The following is a 26,487-nucleotide window of genomic DNA, read 5'->3' on the forward strand; positions in this document are numbered from 1 at the left end:
GAATATTTATGTTATTTAAAGAAATGACTTCGATGAAAGAAAGGTATGTCTTTATCCAACATTATGTATGCAATTAAATAATTATATTGAATTAGTAGTTATTAAGAACAAAAATTAAAAGTAAAAGAAGCTGCGGCACCATATTGATTTTTGGTACTGTACAACACCCAAAGGTATGATACGCTTTAATTTAAAAGACAAATTTCTCCTAAAAGCTTGGGCATGTGAGTTAGAGGGGAATGTTAACCTTGTCGGCAATGCAAATAATTACTTCATTTTAACCTTATACACACATCACATCGATTCATGGCTGTCAGCTCTTGGTGTGGACGAAACACGATTCTAGAAGAAGCCTGGGGGTAATATAACCCATGTATTTCAGAAAAGAGACACATACAAATGATATAGAGCACCAAATACTATTAACGAATACTTGAGATAGTCTCCAAGATCAGGATTATAATTATAAGCGTTGTATTTTGTTTTTGCTTATTACAAGTAACTAATGTCGTTGATGTTATACTTCATCGTCAGTATACAGTATCTCTACTTATACTTATATTTAGACTAGACATTTATTAACTTTGTCTGTGTCATTTCCGTTTGTTTTTGAGGAATTATCGAGCAAATTGCTTGGAGACATAACATGTTTACTCTCAAGTTCCAAGATATCAATATTTGCAACCAAAAGTACTTCCGTTTTGGCTATAGTCGAAACAAAACAATTTGACTTTGTACTCCTTGTTGCAGTTCGTGGCTTTTCGGGTATCACACCATTAAGACTCATGTCAGATAGAATAAAAAGTATGATAAATAATTAGACGACTAAAATACTTATAAGTACATGTTAACGAAAATCATCGCACTATAACGCCTGGTTAATATTTACAAAATACATTTCGTAATTTTTTTCACAAAAAAATAAGATACATATAACAACTTGTGTAACGCTGTACAAACTAATAGAAACCATGTCTATGGTAAAAGCGCAAAAACCGAAAGACAACCCTTTTAAATTATACATAATCAAATTCGTTCCTTATTTGAACTTGATTATGCAAACCAAATGCTTCGTTCCTTTGATTACATTTTTGATATTGAATACATATCCCTTTTATTGTCTTGCTTATGAGGAAAGTTGCAAAAATATATAGTGTCTACCCAAGGAACAGATTACCTAACGGTATTGGGCAAATCACTTTTTGAATTTTTAGTCCTCACTGCTCTTCAACTTCGTATGTTTTAGCCTTTTTAACTTTTTTTAATCGAGCGTCACTGATGAGTCTTTTGTAAACGGAACGAACGTCTGGCGTACAAAATTATGATCCTTGTATCTATGGTGAGTTTTTCTTTATTTACAAACATATTATGAATTTTGATATATCGGCATAAACAATTTTGTATGTAGAGCGAGTAAAATTATTTCTATTTGACTACGAAGGATTATTTTTCGATTTTATACTTTTGTTTTTTATTTCATTAATTTTCTGACTGGTGATGCATAATACCAAGCCTCTTTATATATATATATACAGTATACATTACTTATGTTCTACGGTGATGGTATATTGTATTGTGTCCCCGTAGAATGCATCAAATTAATCTGACTGATGTCATTGTAAGCATGATAAGAGAGATAACTACAAGGAGAATCATTTTACTGCATGTGTGTAGTTTCACACTCATACGGAGAAAGGGAAGTAATTCGAAGCAATTTACTAGAATAACAGCTTCTATTTGAATTATAGACCATACGCTAAAAATTACGAATGGGTTAACATAAAGACTTAATTTAAACAATGTGCATCCTCTTTAAAACAACTTAGATTTTTTTTTTTTTTCATACATCAACAAACAATCTTTCAAGCAATAATTTCTATTAAATTGTTTGTACAATGTAGAAATAAATCAACATAAAAAGTTTATATACATTTTGAAATAGTATTATTAGTCCAATTTTAATCTAAAAAAACAAAAAAAAAAGACAAAAAAAAAAGAAAAAAAAAGAAAAAAAAGGTAAAGTGGTGTTATTGCCAATCTGATAGCTATCCTTTTAATATATTTTAAAAAGTTGTGTGAAACGAGTTTCTGGTGAAAATAAGCTTAATGCTGAACTGGTTAATAAAGGAACTATGAACTATGAAAATATATATTTCATTTAAAAAATAACAATAGAAATGGTGTTTTAACCTTTTTTCTAATGGGATTATTTGTATAATTTTGGCAGAGTACCAAACTGACAAATGTTAAAAATGATTATGGTCCCTTACAAGTTTAATGTTTGATACTACCATATGAAGATTTTAATATCCTCGAAGTCCGCATAAATATCATTAGGTGCATGCAATTATTTTACGATGATACATTCCTATTTTCGAGAACTCATAGAAGTAGCTAAAGGGAGGCAAAAGATACCAGAGGGCCATTCAAACTCATAAGTCGAAAATAAACTGACAACGCCATGGTTAAAAAAAACCCGACAGACAAACAAGAGTACATAAGCACAACATAGAAAACTAAAGACTGAGCAACACCAAACCCGCCAAAAGCAACGCATATGAAGTTATCACACAGAAAACTGTAAATAACATGACAGTATGAAATTAAAGACTTCCAACCAAACTATATGTAGCATGATAAAACAAAGCAGTAGCGTTTCAAATGGTATTGTGATTACTTTAAACACACTGTTAACTCTATTCGTGATTTATTTTAAGGTTGAATGCATCATCTTCCGATTTTGTGGATGAAGTGGATGAACATGACTTAGTTTCTGCTGGCATTCGCTAACTGTAACAATGTTTTTCAGAATAGAACGATTGAACAAGGTACTGCTGGTCCTTTTTAATTTCCCCTTATACTGGAATTTTGTTTAATGAAGTTATTATATATATATATTGTTTCTCCCAAAACAACAGATTAAATAAGTGTATCACAGAAAACTAAACTTTGTTTTGTGTGATCATTAAAAATCATTCATTATTTTGTAACATTTTATTTGATTATTTTTTCTATAAGACATTGATTTGCTCCTATTCTTCCAAAATATTTCAAGATAATGCAAATTAGTTATACTTAATTTTCATTTAATATTATATCAAGGCTGAACAAAAGAAATGAATACAGTATTCGGAAACATAGTGTATAACCCTACAATTTATTTGGGAGATATACTTGTTCGTATTAAGACGGATCTTCTACTATTATCTTTGTTATGCATCCACGGGTAGAAATAATATCTTTCTTCTATCTTTTATTAGATTTGTCGAAAAAATATTCTATCGACCTTACCAAATAGATGTTATAAACAGTACTTATTATATTATATTTGTTGTGCATCCTTTGCTGAGTTGACCATTCCAATTACAGCACACGAACTTGAGTGTGTAGTTAAAGGTAGTATCTTTGGTTTGAAATCATTATTAACTAACATATTACCTTCCTTTGGGCGGAGTCAACAGCAGAGAACCAATCAAAAGTACTGACAGTATATACATAATCATATAAATATATCTCCCTCACGCAAAGCTCTGATTCCTTGTTCGACGTTGGGTATATTCTTTTGTCGTTTTTTGTTTATAAGCTCTTAATTTTTAATAAGCTTTGGATGTTCAAATACTTTGGCTTCGAGCATTACTGAAGAGACATTTATTGTCGAAATGCGTATCTGGTGCAGAAAAATTGATACCGTTAATGGTATTACTACCACTGGGTCGATACCTCTGCTGTTGGACTGTTAGTCCCCAAGACTATCAAAATTTACTGTTACAACATTTTTGAAATTATTCTAAATTAAGGAATATATTGCCCTAACGCAAAGCTCTGATTCCTTGCCTGACTTTGGCTATACTCTTTTGTCATTTTTGGTTTATGAGCTCTTCACATTTTTTATAAGCGTTTGATTTTCAAATGTTTTGTCTTTGAGCATCACTGAAGAGACATGTATTGTCGAAACGCGCTTATAGTGACGAAAAATTGGTACCGTTAATACTATTACTACCACTGGGTTCATACCTCTGCTGTTGGACTGTTATTCCTCGAGGGTATCACCAGTCCAGTAGCCAGTACTTTGGTACTAGCATGAAAATACGGAATGTATGTTATTAAAATTTACTGTTACAAAATTTTGGAAATTATTTTAAATTACTAGTAAGGAATATATCTCCCTCATTTGCCCGACTTTGGCTTTACTCTTTTGTCGTTTTTGGTTTTTAAGCTCTTTATATTTTCAATAAGCTGTGCATGTTTAGAACATCTTTCAATGACCGTAAAAATGGGATACAGAAATTACTATTTCTCAAAGAAGACGTCACAGATATCTGAAGAATTTGGTATGTGTAAATCGAAAGAGATAGTGTTATATGCAAACACAAATAAAGTTTTCATTTGAAATTGTAAAGGGTTAAAATTGTACAATTACACATGTAGCTGTTTACATTTTGCTTTTGAAGCCTTTGTACTCAAAATGGTGGTAAGGATAATAATCAGCAGTGCTTCTGATCGGATTGGGTTCTTGTAGATGTATTTATTGTACGTGAGATCAACAAAATGTAATTACAATTTCGCATGATGTATATTTTAAATAACATTAACGGGACCAATTTTTCTGCAACAGATGCACATTTCGACAATAACTGCCTCTACAGTGATGCCCGAGGCCAAAAAGTTTAAAAATCCAAAATTTATTAAAAAGATATTGAAATTGTTTGAAATTTTGTTTGATGTTGACCGAAGATTTTGCTGTGTTTTAAGTGCGGATTTTAGAAGCGTCAATACCATATGCTCTTTATGTTTTTTTGCAGCATAAGCTGTTTTATTTTATATGTCTACTTTCAAATTCTGGCAATATTTTCATTGTTTTTGTGTATATTTTTATAACTATGATTCAAACAAACACGGTATCATATATAAAATACATTTTGACAAATTTGGGAACTATAACCTACACTTGCATTAGGTAGTTGTTGCTATTGACGAAGAAGTGTCTTTCCGCGATACAACTTTCCGTCTACTGTAATGATGACAGTCCATCGTAACTGAGTTGAGTTTTATAAATCATTGCTATATTTGATTGCGAATTCTCCATACTTTAAATGAAGTGGTAACTTCCTTCGATAAAATTATTTTAGATATTTTTTAGCTGTTTTTGCTTTGTTCATTTGGTTTTCATGCTCTCAGACGTTTTAATATTGGTGGTGAAAACGTTCTCTCAAGGTCGAACCTAATGAAGGTTTTCCACGACACATGACGTGCGTATTGAAATTATTATTTATTAGCCGATACAGTGATAAAAACACAATTAATTACAAATGCTACTCTGACAATTTGTTTTACTTACAACAGGTGCGTTAGAAAATTGCTTTGTCCGTTGCACACTCTGTAATGAAACTAAATACCTCTGTAAACAAAATCAATGCAACTACAATTAACACATATACGGGTTCAATACTGGTGTCTATATAATATATTAAAATAACCATACATATACTGTAGGCCATCGAAAAATATATGTTCAAATTATAATTTTAATCTTAGACACTTAACATCTTATTGAATTCTATTGTGTGGTTTGTACCAGTACATCAGAAACCAAAATAAAATTAATGTTGTCTTCAATACAACAAGGGACAGTATTTCACCTAATAATTATTATGGAATTGACAGCGGCATTCTAGTAAAGTACCCTGCTGGGAAATATGTTTTAATGGTCGGTCCACTACATATTGAATATAAGGTAACTCCATATGAATATTTTATTATCCGCAAAGTCTTGATTTTCAGGATATATATATATAGCGAAACATACATGCAACTGATAATAGACGAGGTAAGGTTTTTGAAATAAAAGCCCGACTAAAGTAGCAACCCATGTCACGTAATAACACAGAAAAATACAGTTAACATGACAATCTGAAATAAAAGACTTCCAAACAAACTGACAAGGTCAAAGAACTTAGCAATATCTTTCCAAGTGATATCTTGATTGTTTGAATCACATGGTTTGCACAGTTCCTGGTTAATTTGATGGTTGTGTGCATCGCTTTCTGATATTTTTGGATGAACATGAACAATCCGTTGGCATTTTAAAATCGTAACAATGTTTCTCAGAAAAAGTGGAACTGGGTACTTCTGGTCGCTTTTGAAGAATATCCTGAGTTGGAAAATTGTGAGAATGCATATAACGGAACTAAGAACTAAATCTCCAATTAGAAAATAACAAAGTCTTGCCATTGTTTGGGATGTTTTTGGCAAATAATTAGAAATCATCGTCATGAATACTGCTATAGCAAGTAACACAGTAATAGCATATGATATCCTCTCTCCTGATTCTGCAGGAAGCAGAAATACGAATGAGTTGAGCAATGTTAAGGAGATAACTGGAAAAATTATATTGACCAAGAAAAACAGTGGTCGTCTATTAATTGTGATATGAACTTCAAACATAGAACCAGAATCAAAGACATAACTTGATGTCGCTGTTTTCTCCAAATCCCACGTACCATGTTCAGTGTAATATGGTGTCATTGCTTCATTAATTGCAGAATTCATAAGAACCTCTGTTGCGAGAGAACTGTATGATACAAACTGAAGTGTACATGTCTGTTGATCGTAAGGGAAGTATGTGACATCAACCTGACAGGACGTTTCGATTATATCAGGTGGTGTCCATATTGCTAATCCGTAGTAATATAGTCGAATCGACACGAAATCTTGTCCAACACTTTTCAAAGAATCAATCACATTTGCTAGAAATACTGTTGGTTTCCATATTTTATCTTGTGGAATGGTTGTAGTGAACGTCATGTTATAGTCAATAGGATTCCATGATAGTCTGTCGTCGAACCATACACCAATAAATACGCCAGTAACGGCAAATTTCCCGCTAACCTCGTCAAAATCTCTGATGCTGACTAAACTAAATGATGCATTTACTATTGTAGTGGACTGGTCTATGGGAGGTCTTATATCTTTGTTGTACCCTTTTAGTAAGTCCGTATGCAGGTTATTAACGTCTGAAAGTGTGTTTGCTTGAATGACTGTAAAACAGTAGACCAGAACAAACGAAATGCCAAAAAGAATCCTATCTAAAAATATGAAAGGAAGAATGATTACGAACAGCAATGATAATTATATATATATATTTGGAGTTCTAGCTAGTTTTATATTAGGTAAACATGAACTACGGTTTTTGAAAGGCAAAAGTAAATACTGTCATGTTTTTACGCATTTAAATATCTTATTGACATATAAAATAGGTAAATAAGCTAGTAATATAGTAAATGATAAGCTCATTAAAAAGCCAATGAATGTTTTGTAATATTGATTATCTGATTGCAATCACGTGACTTATCATGCAAGTAGCGGTTAGTGTAGACTTGTTAATATTTACACAGTACTTCGCAAGATGCATTTAAGTAATTAAAAATGTGAAATCAATAAAGCAGAAAAAAAACCAAAACTATTCCAGCCTTTAAAACAACGCCAAAATAGGCATACTATCGAGGGACAATAGAGAGATCCGACAAAATAAGTCAACCATAGGCTATGATCCTCAAAATAAAAGAAATTCTTCGTTTTATTAATCCCAGGATAACACGGATAACTAATCGATTGATCAAATGTGTTAATTTGAGCTTAATACAAACAATTCAACCACATTTCCCAATTAAAAGTTATAGAAATGTTAGTTTAAATTTTAATTCATTTCTAATAACACATTCAATTCAATTATTTCTATAAGTTTTCTCTCCTGTTTCAGAATATCAAATGTATTTAATATCATAAAAGTATAGCTAATAAAAGTACCGATTAGTTTCAAATTTACAAAGAAATGTGCATTTTAAGTGAAAGAAAAGAGATGTCGGTTATACGTCATTGACACGCAGCCAAATAATAAAATATAACCTACAAGACAATGTAGGTGGTCCTTACTTGGAACAGGCACATCAATATATTGAGGAACCGCACTGTTTATTTTTTAATTATTAATTATTGAAATACGTAAAAGATGTCGACAGTCCGATAACATCAACTAGAAATTTTTTTTTAAACATTTAAGCATTTAGTGTACAATTCTGTATTTTGTTGAAAAATCAATGTTGGCCTCTAGATGACATTTGAGACATGTTCCGATGAGTTGTTCCCTCATTAACGTATACCCCACATACTATTTCATTGGCATTAGATATTTACTTACGTATACCTGTATGATATTGTTACTAAAGATGACAAAAACACAGATAAAATTATATATAAATAACACATAGCTGATAGGGTGATAGAGCATATTATTACCCCGAGAAAACACTGTCAACTGAGGGGTACCAATCTGCTCGTTCTCCATATCAACTTTGAGTTATTTAATTTATTATTCCGAATGTTCAATCATTATCGTCTTTTACTGTTTAATTTTGAATTGAAAGTTCTATGACATCACGTACATATCAACGTTACAGTTATTACAAGAAAGTAAACAACAAAAATACCGAACTCCAAGAAAAATTCAAAACGAAAAGTCCCTTAACAATTGGCAAAATCAAAAGCTCAAACACATCAAACGAATGAAAAATAACAGTCATATTCCTGACATGGAACAGGCATTTTCTTATGTAGAAAATGGTGGATTAAACCTGGTTTTAAAGCTAGCTTAACCTGTCACTTGTATGACAGTCGCAAAAAATTCAATTATATTGACAACAATGTGTAAACAAAACAAACAGACATAATAGGTAAAAATGTCAAAAATAGGGGTACAGCAGTAAACATTGTGTTATAATCTCAATCACTATAAAAACAAACAAATATGTCAACAAAGAAAAACAAAATTGCATATAAACAAAGCACATACGCAAAATTGAAACACAAGAATACAAAAAAGACAACAGCACAACAACATAATGGCTGAATGTTCCGAGCCACGTCTAAAAGATATTACCAAAAAATGGACCAAACAGTAAACGTTAATAATTTGCAAAGACAAATAAAAGAATACTATAACACGTGATTAAGAAACAGCGGCAGTACCTAGAATCTATACACCAAGACCACCATGTATTATTTGTGAAGTTGATACAGAATATATTTTTAACGAGGTCTTGGTTGGTATTTTCCGATGAACCTTTTCAGAAAAAGGACGAAACGTTCTTTGACATAACCCTGGTTCATCACTTGATGCTCAGACACTGGTGACGTTTTACAAAGTTTGAGTAGAAGCTGCAAGCTCTTGAATACCGAATGAGTTAGGAAATGTATATCCCATTTGTAGGTGAAGTTGGTATATTGCTACTAGGTAGGGTACAAAAGCAACAGAAGTGAAGCAAGATATATTTTTTATATTGACATTCTATGAAAACGTTCATGGGCCAAAACGTAGAACTTTTGCATTGTCTTTAAATTATTTGCTGTAAATTCAATATATAGTCCTTTTAAATTATCGATTTTTGGCACGAGAGGGTGACATTAAAAAATTTGTCTCCCGCTGAGTCATGGGATAGAGTAAATTATCAACCTCTCTCAAATGAGCCAACCACAGTCTTGCATTTTAAGATGAAACATAATAATACTTAACACTACCCGATGAAAGCTGAGAGTACTAGATGTGTTTATTTAATGTATGTAGAAATCATGAACTTTAACTTTCTACAATAGGCAGTTGAACGTCAGTATTATATTGACACATAAATATAAAAGGCCGTGTTTTAAAGACATGATCTCGAACTGTGCTAAAAATAAGTTTGTCTACACAATATCAATATAGGATAGTCGTATAATGAATAATATTGACCAGTTTTATTTAAGCCAGAAATATTTTTTAAACAATCACAAGAAATTAAGTCAAATGCATTGAACTTTTGATACACCCAATGGGACTTTCTGTCTAGTGCAATTATACTGGTTACAGTAATAACATGTTGAAGATAAGAAAAACGAATTTGAACTATTGTGGCTTACTACTGACATTGTATACATGTACGCGAGTTAATAAATACAGGACAATCAACAATAAATCATTCTGTTTCGAGGAATAATCAAAATTGCAAAAAACAAAATCTTTAAAAGAAAATTAAATCAATATTGAAAAAAGTAGTCTTGAACATTTTAAATCTAGCACTGTATTTCCGTGTGATTATAGAAATCTGTTTATTACAGAAAAAGACAACCTAGATGATACAATGAGTCGTTTTTGAAACTGTAGATACCAGAATATAATATATTTACCGAAAACATAGGATCGCTAGGATTTATTACTACTTTTGTCACAAAGTTTATAGAGTCAAGCAAAAGTGACCTAAGGAACAAATAAGCTTGGTCTCAAATAAAAATTTCCGTTGACATTTAGTTCATTTTAATATTTTATTTAAAATACATGGGTATGGCATAATATGTCAAATGCTGGGTCATATATGGGTCGATATCCAAATACGCCTAAACTTCTGGGACATATATGGGTCGATATCCCAATACGCCTCAACTGCTGGGACATATATGGGTCGATATCCCAATACGCCTCAACTTCTGGGACATATATTGGTCGATATCCCAATACGCCTCAACTTCTTGGACATATATGGGTCGATATCCGAATACGCCTCAACTTCTGGGACAAATATGGGTCGATATCCCAATACGCCTCAACTTCTGGGACATATAAGGGTCGATATCCCAATACGCCTCAACTTCTGGGACATATATGGGTCGATATCCCAATACGCCTCAACTGCTGGGACATATATGGGTCGATATCCCTATACTCCTCAACTTCTGGGACATATATGGGTCGATATCCTAATACGCCTCAACTTCTGGGACATATATGGGTCGATATCCCAATACGCCTCAAATGCTGGGACATATATATGGGTCGATATCCCAATACGCCTCAAATGTTGGGACATATATGGGTCGATATCCCAATACGCCTCAAATTGAGGAACTCAAATAGAGTACGTAAATAAGAAAAAATCTCCGTGTAGTGATATTTGACATATTTCAATTTTTAACAAGTAACTGATCTTAACCATTTGAGCTGAAGAGCAAAGGACCGTAGAATAAAGGTCTCAGAATTATGGAGTTATTAAATATATGCATACAATTAATTTTCAAAGAACCTTTTCAACTTGGGAAGCCTCATCGCAAAGGGTATTTTGGAGTATGCTAAATTACGGAAAAATTAATGCCTGTACCAAGTCAGGAATATGACAGTATATTTTGATGTTGCTATTTGATTAGGGACTTTCCGTTTTGAATTTCTGCGGAGTTCGGTTTTACTTTTTGCAACACACACCGAAAACTGAACCACATTTGTAAAAATGTCTTGAAACCAGCCATCATACATATCCAAGTCTTCGACATTGGGAAAGGGATTAAGAAAAAATGCTACCATTAAGGCCTACCTGAAATCAATGGCGCAAATTGGTCAATATATAATTATGATAAAACATAGTAAAGAATTTGACCCAACTTATAATGTGTGTGATTTCTTTTTCAATCATGGAACGTTCATTGAAAAATTATATATCATTACAAACCCATGAAAATATTTTTTAGTCCTACATTCAATTAGTTTAATATTGTAGTGCTCTCTTTGATTCAATAATTCAAAGCGAGTAGAAAATGTTAATACTCCTGTTTCGAGCCGAGTACAAATACAGCTGATATTTAAAAAAACTAGTTATTGTCTTTATCCTGCAATGAATTTTGTACATTTTTTTCCATCCCAATCGTTGAATTTATTTTTGAAAGAAATCGACATGACTTAAACGCGGACCGCGATGAGGACCCCAAATTGACCTGTAACGTAAACATTAACTTGACATAACCGTTCGCTCGCAACAGAAGCAGGATACCAGGAGACTGTATCCGTCTGGTATACGTATATCGCTTCGTGTTATCTGTACACCTGTATATATAAGTATAGTAGAGAGGTCGATTGCAGAATAAATAACTGTATTTTAGATAACTTCTTTACGAGTTCGTAGGTGATATAATTCAATCCAACTATTTTCAAGTGACCCTTTTCCAGAACAAACCTTCTGATTTGTTTTTATAATTTGTTCAAAATCTTTTATCTTCAAAGTTTCAACAAAGGACAAAAATCAGACAATAGTTTTAAGTAACGCTCTTTTATTGCTTGTGAACACAGCCAAGTTCCCATTCCATTATATAGATATAAGATGTGGTATGAGTGCCAATGAGGCAACTCTCCATCCAAGTCAAAATTTATAAAAATAAACCATTATAGGTCACAGTACGGTCTTCAATACGGAGCCTTGGCTCACACCGAACAGTAAGCTATAAAGGGCTCCATAAATTACTAGTGTAAAACCATTCAAACGGGAAAACCAACGGTCTAATATATATAAAAAACGAGAAACGAGAAACACTTATGAACCACATCAACAAACGACAACTACTGAATAGGCTGGTTCTCTCCCTTGCACAAGTAACTTAACAGGAAAAACTTATTATACTAAATTTGTTGGGTCTCTGGACTGTTCCACGGAAAATGTGGTTTACGGAATTAAATGTACTTTGTGTGGACTAAATGTACTTTATGTTGGTGAAACTCGACAAACTTTGCGTAAAACGGTTAATCAACACCGGTCTGATATTAAAGATCCGCAATTCCGGGTTCTTTATAACCATTTTAATCAACCAGACCATGGTCCTTCATTATCTATGAAAGAACGCATCATTGAGTAAATTTATCACCGCACCAATAGCCCTATACTAAGTACTCCTTTCCGAAAAGATAGAGAAAATTTCTGGATAAGGGAACTAGGTACTGCAATGACATATGGTTGCAATGATAATATCAAAGGAGTAGGACATTTTTCAAGTCCAGCCTGCAGTGATGTAAATGTAATGAGCTCATTTAATACTACTTCAAGACACCAGCGTAGTCATGAGCAAAAACATTACCATCGGCCTAATGTAAAAAAGTCTTCCAATCTAGATCGTCCTCTGGGAGTTTTGATTACGTTCTTCTACATCTTCATCATCCGCTAGAGTTTACTCTATTAGAACCTTTATGTCTCACTGCCTGTTATTTTTCTAAAATGTTTGAGAGATTATGCACTTGACAAAGGATGCATAAATACATTTCCTCCAATATACAGACTGGTCAGTATATTTGTGATGTAGCTCTTTTCCTTCTATTTAAACCAGTGAGATCGGAACCTTTACATGATGAAAAGATGAAATTCCTTCCTGTTCATTTTACCAGTAAAGGAATTGATGCAATCAACATCAGCAACGTTCTACATCACAAGGAGGTAACATTTAAAATTCCACTTTATTTTCAAAATCAGTCTGTTCCTATTGTATCCTACAAGTACACCAAAACCATTGCATCTAAAGTATTTAACTGCAAGCATTGCAGGACCTTGATTTAGAACAATACATGAAAAACCCTCTGACATGTGACTGTTCCCACTCGCCTTATATTTACAGCACCTCTGGTCATGTTATTACTGAGGATCTAAACATAATTCAACATGAACATCTCCGAAAGGTGATATCTCATGGTCCTAAGTTTAGAGAACACCAACACATCAATTGGAACCATAACTTCAAAATAATTATGGATTCCATTGAGGACTACGCCAGAGCATGGGTTAAACTAGAATAAGTTGAACTTGACACTTTGACGGAATTGATCAAAACAATCAGGTCTCTGATAAAACGTCGAATTCATAAGTTGAAAAAACTGTGTAAATGATCGACCAAAGTCCGTTTGCAGAGCCAAAGAAGCTGTAAAATGTCTATCATATCTTCACGATAAATATGTTTTTGTTCCTGCGGACAAAGATTCAAATAATATTGTCCTTGTATGTAAATCGTACTACTACGAGTGTCTTGTAAAAGAATTAGGAATAAATGAACACTCAGGTAATCCCACATACAAAAACATATCATTTGACAAGGATGAGATTTTGGCGAATCATGAGTCCTTCATCGCTTCAATGAACATTACATCGGAGGACTTACCTTGTTTGTATTGGATACCTAATCTTCACAAAATTCCATACAAACAACGGTACATTGCCTGCTCATCCGCATGTTCGACGAAGGAATTGTCAATTAGATTGACAAAATTCTGTCCGCAATGAAATATGGTCTTTAGAAATACTGTGAAACTGTTCACTCGCGTAGTGGTATAACCATATGTGGATTCTTAAAAACTCTTAAGAACTTCTGGATAATTTTAAATCTCGATCTTTCTCTGAAATTAGTTCTATTTAAACCTTTGATTTTTCAACACTGTATACCTCCATTCCCATGTGAAATTGAAAAATCGTCTTAATAATCCACAATGCTCTTCAACACAAAAATGGTAGCATACGCTATAAATTTATTACTTTGGGATACCATACGGCATACTTTGGTTATAGTGAACAGGAGGTAAAAACATGCTACAAGAGGAACAGGTGATCAGTATGCTGGAGTTTCTTATTGACAACATATTTGTTGAATTTGGAGGTAGACTTTTTCAACAAATTGTCGGCATTCCTATGAGAACGAATTATGGGCCTCTCCTTGCCGACCTCTTCTTATTTTCATATGAGTCGGAGTTCCTTCAGAAATTTGTCATAAACAAGAAGATCAAAGAAGCCAGATCATTTAGTTTCACATTCAGATATATTGATGATATTCTTTCCATTAACAATCCAAATTTTCTGATTGGGTTCCATTAATATATCCTCCAGAACTAGAAATTAAAAAAACAACAAACACGGCTACCTCTGCCTAATTTTTATACGTATACCTCGAATTTGACATACGCGGTCATCTCAGTACCAGAATCTATGTCAAACGAGACGATTTTAATTTGGAAATTATCAATTTCTCCCACCTAAATAGCAATATACCAACTTCACCTGCATATGGGATATACATTTCCCAACTCATTCGGTATTCAAGAGCTTGTAGCTGCTACTCAGACTTAGTAAAACGTTACCAGTGTCTGAGCAGAAAGTTGATGAACCAGGGTTATGTCAAAGAACGTCTCGTCCTTTTTCTATAAAGTTCATCGGAAGATACCAACAAGACCTTGTTGATAAATATTCCGTATCAATTTCACAAATAATACACGATGGTCTTGAAGTATAGATTCTAGGTACTGACGTTGTTTATCATACTAATTATACTGTTTGTTTTGTTCACACATTGTTGTCAATACAATGGAATTTTATGCGACTGTCATACAAGCGAGAAGTTTAGCTAGCTATAAAACCAGCTTCAACCCACCATTTTCTACGTGAGAAAATGCCTGTACCAAGTCAGGAATATGACAGTTGTTATCCATTCGTTTGATGTGTTTCGGCTTTTGATTTTGTCATTTGATTAAGGACTTTCCGTTTTAAATTTTCCTCGGAGTTCGGTATTTTTGTTATTTTACTTTTTGCAACATACGGGTATCTGAGATACTCTTGTCTATCTGCCAGAGCCTCTGAGATACCCTTGTCTATCTGCCAGAGCCAAATAGATAAATGACAGGGAACTAGTTCCTTTCCGTTAGAACATTGGGTGTACGAGTGTAACGTTACAAATAAAAATTACAACGTCAATTGTATTTCTCAGTCGGCAAGCAAGCCCTTAGAAACGACCGTTGTTGCTACTTTCTAAAGATAACAATGGGACTGATATTAAAACCCGCAATTCTGAAAATGAAATTGGCGGCAATTTAGAAATTTTCTGTTGGAGTCAGAAATTTATTTCTTAAGCATGTGTCATGTTATAATAGAAAATATAATTCAAATTGGCCGTCTTAAAACAAATACGTTGAAAATCATGCGAATTGTCTGGTTTTTTTTTTTATACTATTTTCACAGATAAACTTACATAATATAAATTCTACAGAAGCATAAAAAATTAATACGTATCTCAAAGTAAATCAACTATTTAAAGTCTTAAGATCTGTCACCCCTTATGAAACCCCGTTTGAACTAAATTACGAAGGAAAGACATTTTTTTTAAATTGTAGTTTTTGTGGATGTCTCGCACATCGATGTCAACATGCATGTGAACTGAATGTACAAAAAATTGTGTGTTCCAAAATACACATTTGTTTGAAAAAGCATTGGAGAATTCAGCTGTGAATTTGACTGGATAAAGTATTTTCTTTTAGTTAAATGTTTGACGTTAACTGAAACAAAAAACTAACGTAATTTTATACTGTCCGTGCACAGGCTAAAATAAAGATGAATGGAAAAAATCATTCAGACACTCGTGATGTAGATATTTAATTTTTTGTGATGAAGGACTTCTGTAAAAGTTGAAAGTTAAAACAAATATTATATGTACATGATGTACAATGCAAACATTAAAGTCCTGTCCTCCTTTGAACTTAAAACAATCTGTATCAGACTTGCATTTTGATCACTCTTATTGAATGCATAATCACATTAAGTGTGACTTATTTCTGTTACAAAAATATATTGACTTTAACATCACTCACAAACTGCACTGAAATGGGCCTAGTTATTTTTTTTTAAATAGAAGAAAAAGTTATGAGAACAAATCTTTCTCAATAAAAGTTCATGATTTACCATTTAAATTATTATCCATTAGTTAATGCTTCTTTTTTTACAATTCGGGTCCAATTAATAGAACCTGTATAGAATGAGACAATATTTATAGTTATTTAGTTTAATTGATAAACATACACACACAAGCAAACAAACTTCCTTTTATTTTAAATTATGAATTATTTGCATTGATATAGCTTTGATTATTATTTCTTTTAAATATATAAAACATATTGCAAGGGAATTCAACTTTAGATTTGAAATTTATTTTAACCCTCTCTAGATCCAGTATTTAAGCATATTTTGGCTAGCCCTGGCCTTTATGTAATAGAAAAAACCTCTCATCACATAATTTAAGTTCAGAATAGGTTGCCCAGAAGTTAAGAAAGAAATTTCAACTTCTTTGTTTAAAAAAATGACTCGACGGGTGACGAGCTCGGGATTGAAGGCTTCGTATTCTAATGTAGTACGTTTTATCAAAACGATTTCTATGTTAGAACGTCTGAAAAATATACGCAGTTGTCATTATAACGTACAGCACGCTTTGGCCTCATTTAATATGACTTTTTGAATGAAACCGACTCATTTCTGTTGAACAAAAAAAAAAGACAAAAAATATGCCCAAATATAGTAGTCACGTGACTTCCATTGTAGTTTTTAGAAATGGAGTCAAACCGGGGTCTGCTTTCCGACTTCTTACATCGCCGGACATCAAAAAGGAAATTTTCATTTGTGTTGCTCGCTATGAAACTCAATAAAAACAATCAGCCACTGCAATGAATTTGTAGTACATACTTTTTAGTAAGTATGTTGTCCAAAATTCAATCAATCAGCATCAAATTAATTAATTCAATAATTAAAAACAGCTATATCGATTAATGAATAAATAGAAGTAGAAATGTATCAACATATTAACTAATTTGCATCAATTTATCACTTAATTCATCATAATATTAAACTACATATAAGATACTTACTATTCATTGTCCACGTTTTTCTCTAGATTCCTGAATGAGAAGTATTTATGAAATATCTTTAATTATACTTGAATCAATTGAACCTATACAGTTAAACTCGGTACTGACAACTTGGGTAAACAGAATAATTATTGATGTTTATATTAAGTATGGTATTATATTACAACGGCGTATTGGAAGCAACAATTTTCTATCACAATGGCGATGTTTTTCTATTTTTTTTACTGAATCAACTGATTATAATTATCAAAAAAATAATTAATTCATCAATGCCATTACAGAATCGAAAACTGTTATTTTTGCTATAAGTTTAGTAAATGATATTAGAACTTTTCATTACTTTCGTGACTTAAATCCATCTCTTCTTGTCATTGATTTTTTTATCATTTAATGGAGAATTTAAGATTATGTAAATAAATTCTATCTGTGCACTTTTTTCATTATAAAATTATATTGAAAATGACAAAAGTCAAGTAATAAGTAAAAAAGTAAAAAAGAATATACTATCACAGCTTGTATTTTATGAGATAAAAGTGGTTTAAGATTACACACATATAGTCATAACTGAACTTTTCCAATCCTGCAATCAAAATATTAGGGTTTCAGCTAAAAATTATATAAGGTAAGGAGGAACTTTTAATGCATGTTGGCCTGGTGTTGAACTTAAATAAAAATAATGTATTGAACGTTCAATGATATCAAACAATTTCGGTAAACATGCAGGTTTTACTACTTCCTGAAAAATTTATCTTTCAATATCTTCGATTTGATAGCAGAGCCGGAAATACATTTCAAGTGCTTCAATTGAATTTTTATTGTACTTTTGGTTAAAATAAATGAATCTTTAAAATAATTGATTTAAATTTGAACAACAATTCAACTCATTTTGATTTTATGATATCAAATTTTCCACAAGTAGCTTTAGAAGCGATGTTAAGATACATTTCTGTTGCATCTTCTCATCTGTTATTTATTTGGCTTTCCTATCTGTTTGGTTCGAGTGTACATGATGCAGGTCATTACTGAAACAGGTAAAGAAAGATTCGAAAATCACTAGGGGGCACTGAAAACGTATTGTGTTTTTTTGTTATTTTCTTCAACTGGTAGGCTCGAGGTATATTGCTATTGTAACTTTAGCTTTAGTTCAAATACAGAAATTATTAATTGGTAATTAACAAACACAATATCATATCAGGACCTATCTCGTGTAAGGCGGTTTAGGAGATTGATGCACACTAGAGATTCTGAACATTAATTAGTACAAAAATGTTCATTACTTGTTCTACTGCGCACGACAATTGATCTTGGAACTACTATCATGTTGTTAACTTGAGATTGGAATGTTGGAAAGCTGAAAAATAACAAAAAACATTTAGGGCATTAACCCCAACTAGAGGTTATGTTATGCCTGCATCATTGCTTATGTAGAATATATCGAGGTTGCCTATTTACATACGATTAATAGTTTCACGTTTCTCTTCTCTGTTGATATGGTTGTTGGTCGTGTTTGGCTTGACATTAAGATCGGTCGAGAATTTTCAACTATGAAATTCAAATAGTATGCATTTCCATTTATCTCTCTAAAACAGAATAAGGTAAGTCCTTACCATACTGGTGTTGATAGCAGATCGTTGTTGGTGGTGGTATTTGTTAAATGTCAAAATTATTCGTCTACATACAATTACATTTTTTTAGTATTTTGATAAATTGTGTATTATAATGATTCAATTGATGAACCTTATTTACCTCTTTAATGAATGAAAAAAAGTACTTATAACTTATATTTTTGGTGTGATACGCACATTTCTGCATTCTCCTTAACCTGGAATGTTCAAACCCAATGCCTGAATACGTGCAGATATTACAAAAGGGACTAAAAACAATATCATAAGCCACTTTGCCTGAGGGAGTTGTTCTTTAATTAGCAATAACTTTAATCAACGGATAATTTCAGAAAAAAGACATGTTATAAATCATGTTTGTCCCAAATTTAAAGCACAGACTACTGAGCTGATGATACCATCTGGGACTACGATGTACCAGCAACGGTTACGACCAAGTTCTACAAATAAAAAAAAACACTTTGTATTTTAGACTATACATTATGTGAATAATATTTTAGGTTAAATGGATATTTGTATCATTGTATTAAAGTCTTGTGGTAATAGTGCGAACACTTGTGAATGAAAAGTGATGACTAGGATCGATCCATTACTGCCATTACATTATGTTGTTCCAAACAGTAGTGTATGCAAAGGTCAAATATAATATTATATTTCGGGTTTTTACTGACTCTGTATTTTTCTCATAAGACCCTCTATCGAGACATTTAGTGCTTCGGTAGTGATATGATTTATAACATACTTTTCTAAAATTTCACGTTGATGAATTTAAATATCATTAAAATGATATTTCATCAGGCAAAGTTGACATTGAATACATTTTGTTTTTTTTAGGTTACCGTTTGTGTATATAGCTCCTAACGTTTCTACGTATTTTAGCATTACTGCTTACGTATTTTAGCATTACTGCCTACGTATTTTAGCGTTACTGCCTACGTATTTTAGCATTACTGACTACGTATTTTAGCATTATTGCCTACGTATTACAGCATTAAAGCCTACGTATTTTAGCATTACTGCCTACGTATTTTAGCATTAAAGCATTAAGTTTAAGACATTAAGGTTTGCGCGTTCCTAATAAAAGTAAGTTCATAAAAGTGCAGAGAATGCACGGAATTTATAAAGAGTTATTTTCATTTAGTTGTGCTGAAATTAAATCGCTAAACCCCTTTTTGTAATCATATAGTCATATTATTTTTTTAGTCAACATTTTATAAAATAAGTTCATTAACACTTAAATGCATATGATTAGTTTGAATAATTGATAAAAGAGCGGTTATTTATTGCCTCGTTCTGACTAATTGTTTGCTTCCTGCTCTTCTTGTCATTTGGAGAGGTTATAAACCGAAAAGTAATTTTAACTAGCAATATGTAGTTGTGATAGCTTGAGAAGGTAAGTTAATTTGTTTTGTTCCATGTATCATTTGAAAAGAGATACTATATTTTTATTGTTCTAGCTTACTCTCTATTACTTTTAAATGAAACAGCTGGTCAATTGACGCACTTCCAAGTAACTATACCAATTTACCATTAACAAGTTTTAACTAACTTACTAAAATTATCAATCTATCAATCTACCTGTTCAGTTACAGAAAAAAACTAGATGGTAGTGTTCCAACTTTGTGGAACCGGGATTTGAAAATAGAAACTCAGGGAAAGAAATCATTAAAAAAATCAGTAGTCTCTGTATTTCGCACTAGAATAATTTGTACTGTATTGATGACAAACACGTCTATAGTGTGTTATAGTTTTGGATGAAATGACGGAAAGTACATCGGCTCAAAAGTGTAAGATTTTACAACCACATTCCATCGTTTGATACATTAAATAAGGTCCGAATAATCATCTGAACAGCGTGGTCTGATCTGAAAATGAACTACGTACAACAATCAAATACAACAAATGCTTAATATCATGAAAATGAATGTTCACGGATTAAGTATGTTGTCCAACTCCATGGCGTCAGACAATTTTTAATAGAAAACAATATTTAAAAAAAATAACAAAAACAAAAACAAAGGATGTCTACTATATGCTGTGCTATTATCAACCACTACTACACAGAGATGATGTAGTGACCAGCATAGTCAAATACAGTTTGTACAAGGGGAAAGATACAACTGAGACATATTGAAGCTTTTTTATGTAATAGTTTTATCGCCAATGACATTACAGTTAATATCTTCGAGTTGAAATGTACACATTTTAAGGACCTTGTAAAAACATTGTGTCCGTGTTCTCTAGAATTGAAATAATACTTTTAAAAAGAGAGACTTTAACTACGTGCGAAAGATTAACTTAAAGTGTATGTATAGAAATGGAATTAAAGCCCTTGTTTAATATGTGCTTGAAACATGTTATGTTTATCATATTGAGTGATTACTTTTAATAATATCTACTTCATGTTTTTTGACTTTCAAATCATTCCTTTCATATACTCAATATGTGTTGGACTCATTATAAAATTATAAAATGCATTGGATGGTACAATAAATAATGTCAAATTCAAGCTAGTGTGAAAATATAACCTTTCAACTTGTAATAAACAGAAGATGTCAAGTTTAAATCGCTTATATTTACAAACAATATCTTCCTGTTATGGTGAGTCAACATTCAAGTTATAATGTTATAACGTACATGTAATACTTATCCTGATTATATATAAAAACCATGTTTTCAAATTACAAATAAATGTACAGGATTAACAGGTTGTATGCCGATCTGATTTATCTATTTTTTTTACCTCAATGGTATTTGTGTCGATTGGCAGAGTTTTACATTGGTCAAAGCTTCGTATAGTCTTCTGTGATTCGAAATCTCGGATACAATGTTTGTCTGGTCAGATATTATATTTCAGATTGATGTTGGATGAGGCGTTCTGTTGAACTTTTTCATATTCAATTCAGTTGAATTTATTGAGTCGTTATCATTGTCTACATTATCATGAATATATCGTACACAAACATTTCGTAAAAGTTGTAGACATACTACCAATACTAAAACTTTACAGTTAAATCAAAATCAAAACTGTAGGTTGTAATGATTATCGTAAATATCTACATATAAATGTTTCATCTTGAAAGATTTTCTGAGAATCAACTAATGCGGAAATGATTTTGTTCAGATTAAGATCAAATGCTCGATATTCTTACCAAGTTTGTACCTTGTAATCAGAATTTCCTGAACAGCCGCATGCTTTCAAAAGCTTTGTCACTGAATTTTATCTAGATTCGTAATACGACAGCTGTTTTGATTGTTATACTCTGAAAAGCGGAAAGTTACATTAATTTTCAGGACAATTCACAATTATAAACATGAATGAAGGCCGTACTTTGACCTATGATTGTTTACTTTTAACACATTGTGACTTGGATGGAGAGTTGTCTCATTGGCACTCATACCACATCTTCTTATTTATATGACAATTATTTCAAATACATTTTGAAGGGAAACAAATACCAAAATCCGAGTGTAAGTTTGTATTGATTAAAATGGAATTTTGTGAGAGGCGTTTCCAAATCTATTTAAATAAAGAATTTAAGTTTAAAACAGAGAGATGTTGCAATATGATAATTGATAGCTGCATATTACATTTTGTCGATGATAAGAACTCAAATATAAAGGATTGAACTATCAAACTGATTAAAATATTGACAATTTGTATAACTGGCGTTGTTGTTAATGTTTGATTCGCTTGTTAAGTCTTCCTTTCATTTTACCTACAGTCTGGTCCGTTTTTATTTTATTTCTATTTACAACTCAGATGGTGATTTTTTTTTTGTGAATCAGCTGATGTTATCAACATTTTACAGTTTTTCATCTTTTTGTTTTACATTTGGAAATAACACAGTGCTGTTCGGAGTCAATGAAGTGTATAATATCCAGTAGCTGAATTGTACATTGTCGAGGTTCAGTATGAATATTAGTATATTTGACAGTAGTCTGATGATCTGAATTTGAAATATTTGAGTTGTTTGTCAAGATGTAAAGATGTAATCTTGTCTTTGGTTACGTTGGATTGGAGTTTTTTTTTATACATGGTGACGTCAGAGCCAGTATTTTTTCAGATTTTTGTAGTATGATGCAAAACTATGTTACTGTATGGTTAGTGTCTACAAGGACAAAATATCCTCCAGCAGTTACATCGACCTAGTGGTAATAAAGAGAAGAGATTGCAAGGGGGTAATCGGAAATACAATTCAAATAGACACCATGGTCAAAAATAAAAAACGACAAAAGGACAAACGACGATTACAAACGTTAAATAGGAATATATATACTGTAATTCAGAAATTATTGCGTAAATCTATTATCGCGACGTTTGAAGAATAAATAAAAATGCGATTTTGATAATTGCGATTTTAGGAAAAGCTTCTTACATATATATGTATCATGTATCATAATGCGAGTTCTTATAATTGCGATACTCCGGGAGTCGCATTATTTGCCTTAATAAAAACCCCGCATTAATTTCTAATTTACAATACTAAGCAACACGAAACCTACAAAAAAAAGGGGGGGAGGTGACGAACTCGGCTGATTTGGAAAATTAAGCAGCTGATTCTGCACATATGATATCTGATGTGTCGCTCAAGCAAATAAAAATCCTGTACGTTCGTTTTCCGTTACTGTTAACCAACTTATTTTCGCGGATACTTTATTTCGCGTTAAGCAATTTTCAGCCGAATTCGTGGCGATTTAATTTCGCGGTTCACTCATTTTATCAATGTAATTATATGAGAGAAGACCCAAGTGCTATATATTCGCAACGATTTATTTTCGCGTTATTTTTCACACTCACGAAAGTCGCGAAAATAAATCGCTCGCCAAAATTAGTTGGTTTACAGTATGTCCCAATTGCGAAAAAGATGACGGGATTGTGGAGAATATTCGTAGTAATAACTGTCACTGATATTCAATAAATGTCAAACAAAATTTGATGGCGTCCTTAAAACGTTCGAAAAGATGACTTTAACTTAACTAGTTGGAACCCTTGGATGCAATGTCTTCCTTATAAGCAATACCCTACATCAAAGAATATCATGATACCGAATGCAAGCCTTGGATTTTTGTATCAACTGGACGATATATACTTCATATGCAGGCGCTGCTTAAATATTGGTACACAAGAATTGAAAGTTCTCAATTGGAAAATTTAAACCATCTCTTTTGTCAGAAAATTAAGTGCCCAACGGACCTATATTGTAAATTTTTAGATGTAAGTTAAGATATGAGGCAGCGTTAACTATGTCTGTCATTCACTTCAATTCCATTGCTTTAGATGCAGCTCAAGTGAATATATTCACCACATTTTGAAATTTCTTAGCGAAATAACATCATCTAAACAGCGGAAAAGTTAAATTTAAGGATAAACCATTTTCGTGTTTCTTGTTAACATTCTATATGAAGTCTGCCTCATGAAAATAAAGGTCAAGCAGAGTGGTACACTTAGTTCTCAAATAAGTCTCCCATAAAATGTGAATACCATGTTTTATGTCAGCCATAATGACCTATGTCGTGTATGTTGTATTTCAATTTAAAACATGTCCCGAATTCATGTTTCCGTCTAAGTCATAAAAATATATGTTGCATCATGAATATAGCTCTTTGGAAAACATGACACCGTTAATATAATTATGATGAAACTGCACGAACTTGCTGGGACTTGATAATTTTGAAATTTTCTGAACAAAACCGTATCTGCATTAGCTTGTGCGCAGTAGGTAACAAAAGATGGAAAGTGAAGTTGTAAATATTCCGGACTATCGGTACGTCTTAAAAGCGGGAGGTTTGGCTAGCCACAAAACCAGGTTCAACCCACCATATTTTCTTAAAATGTCCTGTACCAAGTCAGGAAAATGGCCATTGTTATATTATAGTTCGTTTCTGTGTGTGTTGCATATTAGTGTTGAGTTTCTGTTGTGTCGTTGTTCTCCTCTTATATTTGATGTGTTTCCCTCAGTTTAAGTTTGTAAACCGGATTTGTTTTTTTCTCAATCGATTTATGAATTTCGAATAGCGGTATACTTCTGTTGCTTTATTTAGTTGGTACTTTGTTGTAAGAATGTCTCCCTCTTTTAAAGAATTATTCAACATGTAACGAAGGTGGACTTGGGCTGTTTTCTGCTCTTTGGTCGGGTTGTTGTCCCTTTGACACATTCCCCGTTTCAATTCTGTATTCTAACGATAGCTGAATAATTTAGTTGTGGACACATATCAGTGTGGATAGTAATTGATTAATAAGTGTTAGACTATGTTTGACTGTATTTTCTCTCAAGTTAGTTTATATATGGTGATGCACCTCTAGATGTTTTCTTGGCATTTTCTATGTCGTTGTCAGGGGTTCTATGTCAAACTGTGATGCATGGTGAATGTTGATGTCAGATTAGTATTAAACACTGAAAAGAAACAAAATGTCCTGTTTTCAATACTGTTATAATGTTCAAAGCTGTTTTGAAGAAAAAGCTATTTGCATTGATTTACAACATTATGCTATGTTTAACTGTTTTCAAAAGTGGGGACCATCTTTTTTTTTTTTTGATAGGCATCAATAATGCTAAAAAGTATAAGACCATATTAGGTGCATGATTTGGATTAAATGTGTAAGATGGTTTCGGAAAAGTATTTATGTATTTTTCATATAGTTTTACAATGTTTCATTGTGATGGTAATTTTTTTTTCCACGTTTTCAACAAAACCAAGAAATCGGTATAGGATCACCCAAATATCGTAAGTGCAAGAAGAAGCTATAAGTCTGTTTTTATATATTTGTATTTTAAACTCGTTCAATGGAGGTAGCCATCAAGAATTAGGAATGGCAACTCAAAATTGGTTACCGGCTTTCTATGCATCATTTCTACAGCATTTTAAATCAGTATGCCATAAGATTCCTCATATCGTTGTAATTTCAGGTAGTCAGAATACTTTGTAGACATTTAATAATTAGTATCCAAACCACAAAAATCAAACTTTGTAAAGTTCCTTCAAATATTAAGATTCCTGCCAGTTTGGTTTTAGCTGGAAAGAAAGATTTATCAAAAGAATAAAATATGAAAAGTTTACAGATGATGTACGAATAATGATGGCAATAACCCAAATGACCCTTTGGGGTAGTTTAGGTAATTGGCCCAGAAAATATTCTTTTCCTCTGCAATTTTATTTCTTTCTTTGGAAATAAACATAAAGACCTGGTCGAAATTTTAACACTTTTTTTTGTGGAGATAAAAAATAGATAATGACCATTATATTATCATAATTATAGTGTTTAAATGAATTGTAGAATTAGTTTTCCTTCAAAGTTTGAATTAAGTTGACAAAGATAACGAAGTTGCTTTCTTTAAATAATAGAATGCAATCGTA

At 32.2% G+C, this 26,487-nt stretch overlaps 1 protein-coding gene across 1 annotated transcript in view; it reads right to left on the reverse strand.

Moving 5' to 3' along the window:
• Nucleotides 1–5,852: 5,852 nt before the first annotated feature.
• LOC127705792 (acetylcholine receptor subunit beta-like 1) overlaps nt 5,853–26,487 on the reverse strand; it is a 41,674-nt gene continuing 21,039 nt past the window's right edge. Inside the window, exon 2 of the mRNA XM_052210141.1 lies at nt 5,853–7,085. Within this exon, the coding sequence (XP_052066101.1) occupies nt 5,872–7,085 (1,214 nt within the window). The 3' untranslated portion in view covers nt 5,853–5,871. The remainder of the gene's footprint in view (nt 7,086–26,487) is intronic.

The sequence above is a fragment of the Mytilus californianus genome, unplaced genomic scaffold (assembly GCF_021869535.1).
Source record: "Mytilus californianus isolate M0D057914Y unplaced genomic scaffold, xbMytCali1.0.p SCAF_6, whole genome shotgun sequence".
NCBI classification, from domain to species: domain Eukaryota; kingdom Metazoa; phylum Mollusca; class Bivalvia; order Mytilida; family Mytilidae; genus Mytilus; species Mytilus californianus.